A 14,987-nucleotide genomic window follows, 5' to 3' on the forward strand; every position below is an offset into this window, starting at 1 on the left:
ACTCGCAAAAAACATTACTTCCGAATTATTTTATTCTGAAGTTTTTATTCGGAATGAAAAGCCCTCATGTAACCGCGGCCAATGTTGCAGTTTGACCAGTTTGTAAATGTGCTGTTTTCGCAGAACGTCAGAATGAGGTTCAGAATAGGGTTGTAGAGAATGCTAGAGAGAGTGAATCTTCCACCCATCTCTCTCTCTCTCTCTCTCTACAGGATATCCTGTCTTGGGTAATGGGTGTTTATCTCAGTGTGTCATTCTGTAACTAACTGAACCGTTTTTGCAATCGCAGCAAGAGTAGAACACGGCATATACATCACGTATGCGCGTGTGCATACACACACACACACACACACACACACACACACACACACACACGCACTGAGGGAGAGATGGAGCGAGATATGAAAAGGGCTGGAGAGAAAAAAACGCTGTTCCTGAGATGAGAGAGGAAGGAGAAGGAGGGTGCACGAGACCAATAGACAGAGGAGAGAAAAAGAGAGAGAGAGAGAGAGAACAGTAGGAGAGAGAGAGAGGGAGAGAGCGAGCAGTTGAAGGTGAGGTGAAGGTGTAGAACAGGTAAGAATGACTCAGCAAAATGAAAGCCTTGCATTCATAACCTTCTTTCTGAAAGAGAGAGAGTGACCTGCTGTTGGACGAGAGACATTCACATACTGTACGCACGCAGACAGACAGACAGACAGACAGACAGACAGACAGAAACACTCGTTCCCATATTTGTGTTACTTAGGTTTATTTTCTTTACCACAATGTTAAGAATGAGGCTAAGAGGCTTGTTTATCAGGTACCCTATAGTTTCAATGTACAGATTATTATTAGATAGTATATTGGTTTCACCTGGGAAACTAGTTTCCTGAGGGACATACTGTCTCTGCAGTCAACAAACTATACTATAAAATCAAATAATTTTAGAAAGAGTAATAAATAGCCAAACACGAGGTGTAGTCTGATTCCACTGTAGTGAAAAACAAAAACAAACCGGTTCAATAAACTCTGTCACGCAACGGGGCGCCACAGACTCGTTTGGCTTCAGAACACTGCTGGAAAAGAGTGCAAACTGAACCAAACTGAACTGAGCCAATCCATACTGAAAGTCGTGCTCTTTAGCTTTGCCAATTTTTTTGCCGTGATGTGGTTTAACTGAGATCAGCTGACCTTAAAGCAGCTTAACGCACAAAAGGAATTCACCAGGTGACAAACTACTAACACACATACATGCGCGCGCACTGTGGATTACTCAAGAAAGAATTTGAAGTTTCACAGCCTCTTAAAGCCCAGACCACACCTAATCAGCGGTGTGGTTGCAATGCAATTAGTTGCAACTGCAACCACTTGCAACATCAATTCAGACCGTTGTAGCTTGGAACTGGTTGCAAGTTGGGACGAGTTGTGTTGCATATCATTGCTGCGAACTGGGCTTTCATTTTAAACCCCCAGCAGACGAATGAGAGTGATGGTTGATTCTCATGAGAAATACACATACACAACATACAGGACAACTTTTATGCCCCATTCCTACTTTGTTGCACACCGGCACATACTGTAGCAGATCTGTAAGCTCTCAATATGTGTTGTGAGCTTGTATGTCTGCTATGTTCATCACACGATGAATGGAGCATAAATTAGGCATTATCCTGACAGACAGATAGACATACAGTAGGCAATACTGTGTAAACACAGACAGACAGATAGACATACAGTAGGCAATACTGTGTAAACACAGACAGGCAGGAAGACAGACAGATAGACATACAGTAGGCAATACTGTGTAAACACAGACAGGCAGGAAGACAGACAGGCGATGCTCTCAATTAATTTGCAAACGCTATCTAACTGTCATCATGTCTTGAAGAAGAGGGTCTGTGTGTGTGTGTGTGTGTGTGTGTGTGTGTGAGCGTGTGTGCGTGCGCGTGTGCGTGCGTGCGGAACCATTGCGCTCAAGCAGACAGCCCCGACACTTCCCCTCACACACACACACACACACACACACACACAGACACTATCAGACTCCCACAGTGTAAACTGAGAAGAGTAGAAGCAAGACACACAGATACACACACACACACACACACACACACACACGCACACACACACACACACACACACACACACACACACACACACACACACACACACACACACACACACACACACACACACACACACACACACAGAGCTGAGATAAAGAGGAGCAGAGTGAACCTCCTCCTCAGAGAGAGACAGAGAGGAGGAGGAAAACACAGGTGTTGTTCTCTGCTCCTCTGAGTGGGCGTGGTCTGTGTCCAGGGGGCGTGGTCTGTGTCTAGGGGGTGTGGCCTGTGTCCAGGGAGACGCTGTAGTGCAGTCAGTGGCTTTAGTGCAGCTCTCACACTGAAGCTGTCAACAGCTCTCTACTCTCCCCTCTCCTCTCCTCTCCTGTACACGTTACACTCCTCTGCTCTCTGCTTTGCTGACATTCCTCTGTTCTCTGCCCTTCCCTCTGTTCTCCTCTGTTCTCCGTATCCTTTTTCCTTCTCTTTGTCTTTCTGACGTCACTCTCCTCCGCTGCTTTTAGCGTCGTTCCTGTTTCATCTCCATCTTCTTGCACTAATCGTCTCCTCGCATCTCCTCATCTCCCATCTCCTCTCCTCTCTTGTAAACAAGCTTGGATTTGTTTTGTCTCCAATTCAACGGATTACATTCTGCATTACTTGTGGAGCGTTTTTGGAAGACTTGTGAAGCACTGAGGAATGTCTTGGAGTGTTGGGGAACTTGTGGAACGTTGACGAGTGCCAGGGGGTGTGTGTGTGTGGGGGGGGGGCGTCACGTCACGTCACAGATGGAACGGTTGTTGTTGGGGTTCGTGGATCGCCGTGTTTAAGAGCGCCTCAAAGCATTTCCGGGGGAGTTTCTAGAGCGTTTTTGTACCATTTCCAGTTGTGTGGTCAGGATGATGGAAGAGGTGTCCATCATGGTGGCGTACAACGCCCATGTGATGAACCAGATCTCTGAAGATGACCTGCTGTCCCGCCTGGTGGCCACCTCCAAACCCAGACCTGTGGTACGTCTGTGTCTGTCTGTCTGTCTGTCTGTCTGTCTGTGCCTGCCTGCCTGCCAGCCTGTCTGTCACTACCACCTGCGGTGCATCCATCTGTCTGTCTGTCACCAGCACTGTCACCATTAGGACATTTTACACAACGATTAATTTTCACACAATATAATTGCGATTTTTGATTTGTTTATTTGTCATTTAACGCTGGAACATTATGAATAGAAAGAACATTTCTGTTTGGCTTTTACTAGGCTTTGAAGTTGCACAGGTGCAGATCTGATGAACAACCTAAATAAACAAATAAATTACATCTATCTATCTTAACTATAAATGCACCAAGTCTCTGTGTGTACGTCTGTAATCCACATACCGGTAACTCCAGAACCGCTAGCCCCACCGACTTGAAAAACCAGAACTTCAGAAGCGCCCCAAAAAGCCCTCTGCCTCTGGACCGGGCCCCTGCCCAGGGTCCATATATGGAGCTGTCCTGTTCTGACCTCACAACACCCCATATTTGGGCATGGCTGACACAGAACTCCATATATAGGAATAAAGGGACACAGAGAGACACATACAGAAATCTGACATCATTCTGACGTCGGGCATAAAAGGGACACCGACATAATATCTGTAACTCGAGAACCGTTCTCCCCACCGATTCAAATTCGACACACACATTCCACATCCCCACAGGGAGTGCAGTGCCCGGTTTCGGTCGGACCCATGGTTGTCCAGAACCGCCCCAAAAGGCCTCTGTCCGGGCTCTGGACAGGGCCCCTGCCCAGTGTCCATATATGGAGCTGGCCTGTTCTGACATCATTCTGACGTCTGCATAGACTCCATATTTGGGCATGCCTGACAAAGAACTCTATATATGGGCATAAAAGGGACACAGACATAATATCTGGGTGGGGCATTCATAGGCCAGTGCCCAATGGGCACCACTCTAGTTTTTAACTGGTTCATGGCCAACGACGTGTTTTCTGACGTGCTATCAACAAATCCCTCAAGGCCAAGGACGTTGTGGACGTGGTAGACAATAATTCCAAAAAAAATTAATAAAATTATCATTTTTTTCCGATTTTTTTGCATTTTATTTTTTATTTTTATGTAATCTACTAAAAACCGGCCGAAATCCGCGCGATCGTGCACTATCGTGCACGCGCGCCGTCTCTATGTGAATCGCGGCAAAAAATCTGATATTTTGGGACTTTCTGGGCTCGATTTGGGTGGTTTTAGACTAACTTATGATGAAGCTATTGTTAGCCTAGCATTCCGACTGAGAGAGGCTATCTTGTAGGGGACAATCTTTCATTGGATGTTTACGTCATTTTGAACAGGAAGTGTTATACCAGTTTACACATTTTAGAGATTTTCAGCATAATGGTACGTTCCCGCCATCTGGTGGATATCGTGGGGTACTACTTGGAAATGCCTTTAAAAGATGGCGTGATTGTATTTTAACGCAGAAGTTTATTTTTGCATAAAAATGATGAATTAAGAAATGGGGCTTCCGCCAGAATTGGCTGGCGTTGGCCAGCAATCTAATGGCAATCTAAAAATGTGAGATGTGACCACAATGTCACAGATTGTCTCATTTTGAAGCTGCAAGTCTGTAGTTTACAATGATATAAAAATCTTCTTTCTAGCATTTGCCATTATTTATTAATAAGCATTTTAATACACCTTGGTTTTCAGTGAACAGTGAAACCAAGTTGTACTAAAATGCTTATAAGTCAACGAAGGAACATGCTAGAGTCATAATTCCTTTTTCATTGTGAAGTAGAGACATGCACCTTGAAAATGAGATATTTCATGCCATTGTGGTCATATCTCACATTTTTCTATTGTCATTCAAAAAGTCGCCAAATCTGGCCTAAGCCACAAAAAGATGTGATTTAAGGCTGGGAATAAGAGGGTTAATAACAATACAAAAAAAAGCAATAGTGGATTTAGCCGATCAACAAGCTCACATAATCTTATAAACCAGCTATTTCCGCTAATGTTGTAAAATGAGGAAGTGAGGAACGCTCTTATCATCCTTAGTTACGTCACCAATACTAGTGGTCCCTTATTGGCCATTTGGCCAAGGGTTTGTGCTGACATACCGACAGACATATACCGACCGATTTCCTCAGGCACATACGTAAATTCTACATTCATTGTCAATGGCATTTAATGTTTGTGTTCAGACAGACTTTACACTATAGCTTTTTATAGGAGGGGCTAGCGGCCCTCAATAATTTCCATAATCTCAAATAATTGCGATTAGGTGATTATGTAGTAAGCTTGACAGGCCTATCGCCTGTGTCAATCGGTCTGTTCTTCAGTCTATCTCTGTGTTCTGGTATGCTGTCTGTTCTTCAGTCTCTCTGGGCTCTGCTATTCTGTCTATCCTGAGTACAGATCTCTGTAGAAGGGATGTTGAGGTCACTTTGTGCTGAAGTTGGAACTGACAGTTTGTTTCAATTACAGACACTTCTTTGAAACATGTGTGTGTGTGTGTGTGTGTGTGTGTGTGTGTGTGTGTGTGTGTGTGCGCGCGCACGTGTGCGTGCGTGCGTGCGTGCGTGCGTGCGGGACATTTAATTGAGTTCCATGACCCAGTTCCTCCTCAAATGACCTCCATGTTCCTCTAATCACCAGTTCAGACAACATGAGTCCCTGTAAACAGTATGGACATGAACCATAATGGACAGTACTTTCTCTGTTATGTACTGTACATAGTGTTATTTACTGTACTTTATGTATCATGCATGTACACTATGTTTTTTTTACTGACACATGATGTACTTTTTCCATGAGATTATAACGCCCATCTGTCGCACAGAAAAGAAAGTAAATAGTTACTGATGATGATAATAAAATACAGTAAAAGCAAATCAAATGGAAGAAAGGTATGTCTTAAAGGAGATGTGAGGGATTTGTTAAAGTGTAATATATATGTCTAAATTATGATAGATAGTGGTGTTTGTTCAGTAACAGCTAGGGGTCTCCCTGTCTCTCCAGATTTTGGATGAACATGTTCTTAATTTATTTGTTTAATAAGTTAAACAAATGCAACTGGAACAGTCAAATTTAATCTGATGTGTTCCCTCTCCTGATTGAATGAAATTCACACCTGAAATTTTATTTTCTAGTTACTAAAGAATTGAAGAAACAGGGAGACCAACGTTACTGACAGTCTATAGCAAGCAATACTGACAGAACAATAGAGCTTTCACTTTGAACAAAGAAAAGTAAAAAACCTTTTGTTTTAACCCAAGAATATCACTTCCAGCACCTTTAAGATATGTTACAATGTCCATGCATTCCGCAGTTTATCCAGCAGGTTGCTCCAAAGGTTGTGACCATAACGGCTAAAAGCATCTTGTCTGTCTTTTTAAAACACTTCTGTGTGCCTGCAGAGTGGGACCCATTCCATCTCCTGCTCTGGGGATCCAGGTCAGGTCTAAAATTGGGCCTAGTTCCATTTCCCTGGAGCCGTCTATAATCAGATTAACTCAATCTGTCCTTAAACTGTACCTCACTTGTTTTCACTGCATGGTTGAAATGACTGAAAGGAGTGACTACTGGTAGTACTCACTACCAGTGGTGGACTGTAATAAGTAATAACCAAGTACATTTACTTGAGTACTTAATGCTTAAATCTTTTGAGTATTCGTACTTTGAGTATTTCTTTTTTGTAAGCTTATGACTTTAACTCCACTACATTTCAAAGACATATATCGTACTTTTGAATCCACTAGGGCAGTGATCATTTTGACAGCACATTTTGATTTAGTTTTAGTCATAGTAGTTTGATTTAAATTCCATTTTGTTTTAGTCATATTTTAGTCATCTGAAATGTTGTACTCTTAGTCTAGTTTTAGTTGACTAAATATTAGGGGACCAGGGGTGCACGATTATGAAATTATGACCGATATCCGATCTCCGATTATTTGCAGGGTCATACTGTATCTGCTGATACCGATTCTGAGCGATTCCGATTGTTGCCACGACAATAAGATTTTAGTCGACTAAATCCACAGTGTATTTAGTCGACTTAAATTAGCCGATCTACAAGCTCAGCTACGTGGCGCATTGTGAGCTTGTAGATCATCTATTTTTGGACCGTAACCGCGAGCCAAGCATAAAATGACTTGTCTTTTACTGGATCACTTCTCCACTAGTCCCTAACATCTATACTGGATCTCTTCTCCACTAGTCCCTAACATCTATAAAAGATCTATAGCAAGATTAAACATTCTGAGAAACCAAACGAAATAACTCACTAAAGAGCCATACGTGGGTATTGTGTAATAAATTGAAATGAGAAAGAGTTGAAGCTGTGGGTGTTCCTCTGTCTAATCTGAGTAATCATTTCACATCTGAAGGTGCATGGAGCAATGGAACAGTGTGTACACACACACACACACACACACACACACACACACTACATGCTGCCATCCCACGCAGCTTTGTTCACAAATGGCACGCCCATTGACACACACACACACACACACACACACACACACACACACACACACACACACACACACACACACACACACACACACACACACACACACACACAGTGGTCATTTTTCGGAGCTCTCTCGGAGTAGAGTTCATATAATATGTAGGTCATTTACAAACAGAATGTTGTCAAGTAGCTGCTCACATAATAAAAGGAAGTCATTTTTGTAAACTATCATCCTTCCGGTAATACATTCTTCTGTAGCTGAATGTATTAGAGCTACTACTATAGAATCTGTCGGTCGGACCAGTGGTTGTGCAGAACTGAAAATCAGTCTGTCTGTCTGTCTGTCTTCTGTCTGTCTGTCTGTCTGTCTGTCTGTCCGTCCGTGTCCCTTTTATGGCCATGTAAGGAGATCCTTGAAGTCATCTATTATGTCATCGTCATAGTGTCTTCAAATGAATGAATAATGAACAGTGAACACAATGAAAGCATGTCCCTCGTATTCATTTCAGTCCATCTGACCTCCCAGACAAGCTGGGAGTTGACCCCTTGACCTTTTATGACCCAGGAAGCATTGAGGTTTGTGTGCTCAGGTTATTGGCTAACGGACGAAACAATTGGTGCGCACATAACACGCACTGCATGCTGGGTAATAATTTCGTAGTTAATTGTAGTGAAACGCAGCACTTTGCAGAGCAGCACATGGCGGGGCACAGTCTGGGGTGTGAGACGTGAATAAGAAATTAAGAGAACAAATAGTGTTACACCCATTGGAGGTAGCTTTAGAACAATTGCTCTAGCATAGCTTCAGCTGGAGTGGCACTGCTACACTGGTACACCTAATCTGCTGGGGAAATGTTGTGAAATGTAAAACATGTGGGGTTGCCTTGGGTAAAGAAATTGTGCATTAGGGAGGTGTGTGTGTGTGTGTGTGTGTGTGTGTGTGTGTGTGTGTGTGTGTGTGTGTGTGTGTGTGTGTGTGTGTGTGTGTGTGTGTGTGTGGGAGTATATGTATACAGATATCATATGATTTATATGATATACAATTTGTAATTGTTTATATCGATTATGAATATTATATAAGAAAGGGTTGGATTAGGGGTAAGTCCCTGTGACATACTAACGTCATGTCCAGGGGGTGTACTTGTACATCAAGCTGTCTCACGCTACAGAAACAGGAGATAGGCTCCTGCCCTATGGGCCCCATGGCTCGGCAAGGCTACTTACTTACTACTACATTTTAAAAACACAAAATCGCACAAAATCATAACTTTTTTTGGCGGTAATTATATTGTCAAAAATAGTCGAAATCTTTCCAGATTTGTCATGAAAGCTTCCTCTTTCACGGAGACGTGAAAAGGTTTTCAGGGTTATCAGTACAGAGATGAAACATGGAAGGTTTGGCTCAGGAATGTGTGTGTGCATTCTCAGTGACGGTGTAAAATGTTAACTTTGGATATGTCTTTTGTTATGAGGTCAACTATTTTATCGTGACATACTACCGTGTGTTAAAGTCCTTTATAGGACATTCACAATGTGTGGCAAGGTTTATGTAACAAGTCCTGTGGTGTGATGCAAGCAGCGAGGTGTGTTGAGTCAGTCTGTAATTAGGTAAATATATTTTTTCAAGGTGCACAGTGATTGTTCTTTAAAGGTGGTGTCGTGATTGGTATATCTATTTTATTGTTTTGTTGAAGTTAAAGCACTATATTCAGACAGTAATCACTATAGAGCAAGCAGTGTTCATTTTGACACCAATTTGTTTAATTCTGTTTTAGTCATAGTCTTTTGAATAAACGTTTAGTTGACTAAATCTACAGTAAATGTAGTCACCAAAAATGTATTTTGGCCGGCCCTGATGGCCCTGATTTATACTAGTAGTGTACTAGCTGTGTTCCGAAAATAACCAATCTACAAGCTCACAATGCGTCTGCGACGTGTTGTGAGTATGTGAAGATTCATAGATCCGAATCGGTAAATCAATATAAACGTGCATGTTCACAGCGTGTTTGCATCAGTAAAATCCATGGTTACATTGTTTTGTTCATGTTGTAACAATTCTACAATAGCCAGAAGAGCAGACCCTTTGTTTTCTTCCAGAATTCTATAAGTTGGGTTGTTGTACAGAGAAATTGCTTTGAATTTATATGTAATGCATTTTAGTACATGATTTGAGAAATTAACATAGGCTTTAATATAAATCCTTTGCATATAAAGTATAACTCTACCACAGTTCTACCTCAGGTGCCTGTTACACACACACACACACACACACACACACACACACACACACACACACACACACACACACACACACACACACACACACACACACACACACACACACACACACACACACACACACACACACACACACACACACACACACACACACCACACACACACACACACACAGCCTCAGAGGGAGGTCAGGTGATCAGAGTCGACCTGTAATCCCCAGCATAGCCACCAGCGTCATCGTCATGGCAATGGCACACACTCTACACCCTAAAGATAACATTACCACCAGCATGCTGTCACACACACACACACACACACACACACACACACACACACACACACACACACACACACACACACACACACACACACACACACACACACACAGACAGACAGACGTTTATACCAAAAATTATACAAACTCTCTCTCTCTCTCTCTCTCTCTCTCTCTCTCTCTCGCACACATGCATGTACACACACACACACACAAACACACACACACATGTATACGTATACACACACACACACACACACACACACACACACACACACACACACACACACACACACACACACACACACACACACACACACACACACACACACACAGAGAACTCTGTCTCAATGGTCTACAGTGTTCATGTGCACTCAGCTCTATCGGTCAGTAACTCTACACCATTATGTGAGCAGCTACTTGACAACATTCTGTTTGTAAATGACCTACATATTATATAAACTCTACTCCGAGAGAGCTCCGAAAAATGACCACCGTGTGTGTGTGTGTGTGTGTGTGTGTGTGTGTGTGTGTGTGTGTGTGTGTGTGTGTGTGTGTGTGTGTGTGTGTGTGTGTGTGTGTGTGTGTGTGTGTGTGTGTGTGTGTGTGTGTGTGTGTGTGCGCGCGAGTGCGTGCGTGTGGAGGAGGGGTCATGGAATGTTGTGCTTATTGTATGAGTTTGCATTAGACCGCTGGTCTTCTCAGCATAAAGCAACTTACACAGGCTTCAGTGACCACTCACCAGCTCTAAACCTTTTGACGTCAAGGACTGCCAAAATTGACATGCATTTTACCACGGACAACCCATCTGAAAAATATTTTTGCCAGAAGAGAAGATTTATTAAATAAATAATAATAAATGAAAATTTTCGGCACGCTAATATACGTTTCTAGGAAGAGAAAGGCTGTAAGGTTGCTTCCTATCTCCCATCGATGACGTCACTGGTAGGCAGGTTTCAGAACTGTCCACAGCACTCCTCGAAAGCAAAGTGAGTAGACAGAAATGGCGTCATCTTATAATGCGTATTAGTGTGGAGCATTTATATCAAGATCAGGTTGAAAATGGGTTTAGTGTTCCTTTAAGCCCCATTTAAAAATATAGCACCAAAAATGAATTTCACTTTTTCTCTCTGGACTTTTGCTCGGTGGGTCCTGACTGAGTGTGACCCACTTTGGATTAGGACCCAAAGTGGGTCAGGACCCACTATTTGGGGAATACTGGCCTAGAGCCTCAGTGGAGCAGAGACGGAATATGTGTGTTAGTAGTGCTGATGGTGACAGTACTGAAAGACAGAACAAAGAGAGACTTTACACACTACACTAACCAAAGGACTTTAAACTAACCCAGTGGTTCTCAAATGTCTTCATTTCATAACTCTGAGGGCCCTTTACCACCAAAAGAACTGGTTATAGAATTGGTTCAGTTCTAGATTCTTTCACAGAACCGGTGGCCATTTTTTGGTTACAGTTCCGAAGCAACTTTTAGGCCAATTCATTTTCAGTGGAAACACTGGTTCAATATTAGGCAGGAACCAAACCGAACCGGTTCAACCCAGTGGAAAAGGGGCCTGAGAGTGTACAAATGAAACCGAATGGACATTCGGTTCCATTTGTACACTCTCAGAGTTACAGAACTGTATGGGTCCATTTTGAACCAGAGAAGAAAGAGAAGTCCGCACACAGCTTCAGCTCCACAGTGTATTATTGTATTAAAACACAGACATTGAATTCAGAGACACAATGTTTCGGCCGTAGCTGGCCTTCATTAGGTGACAATAATCAATGACAATGACAACCTCTCTTATATGGTATTGTGGGTCACGTCATGTGACTGGCACAGAAACAGGGCACGTAATTGTTACAAACGCCCTTATGTGAAATGATCATAATAGGAAACAACCACCACATCAAACAAGTTCAGGAAAAAACTTGCTGGTTTGAGAAAGAAATGTGAACCCCCTCAAGGAACCCTAGAGGTCACAGACTGAACCTGTACTCTCTCTGGATAATATGTTATAAATGAAAGCTAACTTCTCTGTGGTCTGTTTGCTGAATTTGCCTCCATGGGGGATCAATAAAAGGTCTATTTACATTTTACTTTGTATCCGTCTCGCTAGGTTCCTACGAAGAAGCTGAAGAAGTTTGAGAAGGAATACCAGACCCTGAGAGAGAGTCAGCTTCAACAGGAAGACCCCATCGACCGATACCAGGTACCCCCCCCCCCCCCTAACTGTCACCACTATACAAGTAATGTAATTTCAGTTCTTAACCTAATCTTAACCTTTTATCTAACCTTGACCCAAATCTTAAAACTTAAAATGTGTCCTCAACATTTCCATTTATTTCCTATATTTTCTATCTCAGTGAGGACATTGGTTCTGTGTACAACTGCATATGGATGTGCATGTACACGCATGCACGCACGCACACACTCATTCACGCATGCATGCACGCATGCACGCACGACAAAGACAAAACAATTATGTTCAGGTTCCTACTAAAGAAGATATGAACTTGATTAGTTCTGTACTGGTTATTGAACTGGGGTTCTAAACTGCTGCTTATCAGGGACTAATTTAGAGCTGGGGAGCCCAGATTGTGTTAACTACCGGTAATAGTACGGTAAAACAAGTGAGCACAGTGGTGTAGTGCAGTGGTGGACGAAATGCTCACACTTTTTTCTTAAGTGAAAGTATCAATACAACAATGTAGAAATGCTTTGTTACAAGCAGAAGTCTTTTTACTTGAGTAATTGTATAAGAGTATAGGCATCAAAATGTACTTAAAGTACCAAGATTTGTCATTTTGCAAAAGTGTTCAAAATGCATAAAAAATCTTTTGAAATCTACAAGCTCACGCTGCATCGCAAAGCTCACAGCGCATTGCAAAGTCACGTGTTGTGAGATTGAAGACCAGCTATTTTCAAATAGCCAAAGTATACAAGGATACAAGGAAGTGGTTAATGCATGTTTTGTAAAAAGTATAATTATAATAATAATATACATCTAGTAACAAAATAGTTATATTAAAAGTAAAACAATTGAGGTGTAGTAAAGTAAAAAAAATACGCAAATTTGTACTGAATTACAGTACTTGAGTACATGTACATACTCAACCACGACTGGTGCAGTGACTGTGCCTCCTCTCTCTGTGTCACTGGTCCATTCACACAGTGACTGTGCCTCCTCTCTCTGTGTCACTGGTCCATTCACACAGTGACTGTGCCTCCTCTCTCTGTGTCACTGGTCCATTCACACAGTGACTGTGCCTCCTCTCTCTGTGTCACTGGTCCATTCACACAGTGCTATCCTCTCTCTGTGTCACTGGTCCATTCACACAGTGACTGTGCCTCCTCTCTCTGTGTCACTGGTCCATTCACACAGTGACTGTGCCTCCTCTCTCTGTGTCACTGGTCCATTCACACAGTGACTGTGCCTCCTCTCTCTGTGTCACTGGTCCATTCACACAGTGACTGTGCCTCCTCTCTCTGTGTCACTGGTCCATTCACACAGTGACTGTGCCTCCTCTCTCTGTGTCACTGGTCCATTCACACAGTGACTGTGCCTCCTCTCTCTGTGTCACTGGTCCATTCACACAGTGACTGTGCCTCCTCTCTCTGTGTCACTGGTCCATTCACACAGTGCTATCCTCTCTCTGTGTCACTGGTCCATTCACACAGTGCTATCATTTCTCAGGAAATCCTCACACAGCGACAGCAAAACACTTCTCCTACTGTTTCCTGCATCGGATGGGGTTTGCTGACGCCACAGCCTTAATAGCGCCACCCTCAGGCGAAAAAAGATCTATGTTATCTTCTTACCTTACAGGCAGATTGTGGGTTGAACCCTAGTGTTTTTGTTTTGTTGTTTGTTTGTTTTTTTTTTTTTTTTGACCGCATGGCCTTTCCTGAAATGCCACCCCATTGGCCAGTATGTCCAGTTGGGCATAAGGCGGAGCATGGCCACTAGTGGCTGCTAGTGGGTCTTTTAGACTCTTGGTTTTGTGGGAGGCATACTTTGGTACATAGCATTGGTTCGACTGGATTAAGGTTGGTGAGGGTGCGTTAAAACGACCAGATTAAGGTTGGTGAGGGGTGCGTTAAAACTACCAGATTAAGGTTGGTGAGGGGTGCGTTAAAACGACCTGATTAAGGTTGGTGAGGGGTGCGTTAAAACGACCGGATTAAGGTTGGTGAGGGGTGCGTTAAAACGACCGGATTAAGGTTGGTGAGGGGTGCGTTAAAACGACCAGATTAAGGTTGGTGAGGGGTGCGTTAAAACGACCGGATTAAGGTTGGCGAGGGGTGCGTTAAAACGACCGGATTAAGGTTGGTGAGGGGTGCGTTAAGACGACCTGATTAAGGTTGGTGAGGGGTGCGTTAAAACTACCTGATTAAGGTTGGTGAGGGGTGCGTTAAAACGACCGGATTAAGGTTGGTGAGGGTTGGGAGAGGGTTAAGGTTAGGTTTAGTTGTGCTGCCCCGTGGGAGGTTAGGGTTAGGGTGAGGGTTTGAGATATCGGACCAATGGTATGTCTAACCTGCTCCCGGTTTTGTTTTAGAATACATTTGAGCATAATCTTTGGCCATTGTTGACATCCAGCGGGTCTAGCACTTCAGTGTACAGTTTCCCTTCCTTTTACAATACAGTACCAGTCAAAGAATCGCTGCTTTAATTTAAGGTCCTGTGAGGGTCCATTTGGAACCCCCCTGAAGGAACCATGAGGGTCCCTGGACCACACTTCGAGAATGGGAACAGAGCCTTCATTAGTATCATTCATTGGTAAAAGTAAGGAAGAGGCCCAATTTCTTTCCAATATGGCTGCTGCTGTGCATAAATCCTATAGCTCAGGGGAACATAGGTCTCAGGAATTATAAGCAAACCTTAGCTGTCCCGTGGGAAACTGTTACTTTTCAGGAAATTGAACAAAAGAATGTGTGGCCTATGGATCCAATGTAGTTA

The 14,987-nt window shown here is 43.0% G+C and overlaps 1 protein-coding gene across 1 annotated transcript in view; it reads left to right on the plus strand.

Annotated features, from left to right (window-relative positions):
- rabgap1l (RAB GTPase activating protein 1-like) overlaps nt 1–14,987 on the plus strand; it is a 102,939-nt gene that overhangs the window by 73,397 nt on the left and 14,555 nt on the right. Inside the window, 1 exon segment of the mRNA XM_080769797.1 lies at nt 12,144–12,236. Coding sequence (XP_080625923.1) covers nt 12,144–12,236 — 93 coding nt within the window.

Source organism: Protomyctophum bolini, assembly GCF_963924005.1.
Source record: "Protomyctophum bolini genome assembly, chromosome: 8".
Classification (NCBI taxonomy): domain Eukaryota; kingdom Metazoa; phylum Chordata; class Actinopteri; order Myctophiformes; family Myctophidae; genus Protomyctophum; species Protomyctophum bolini.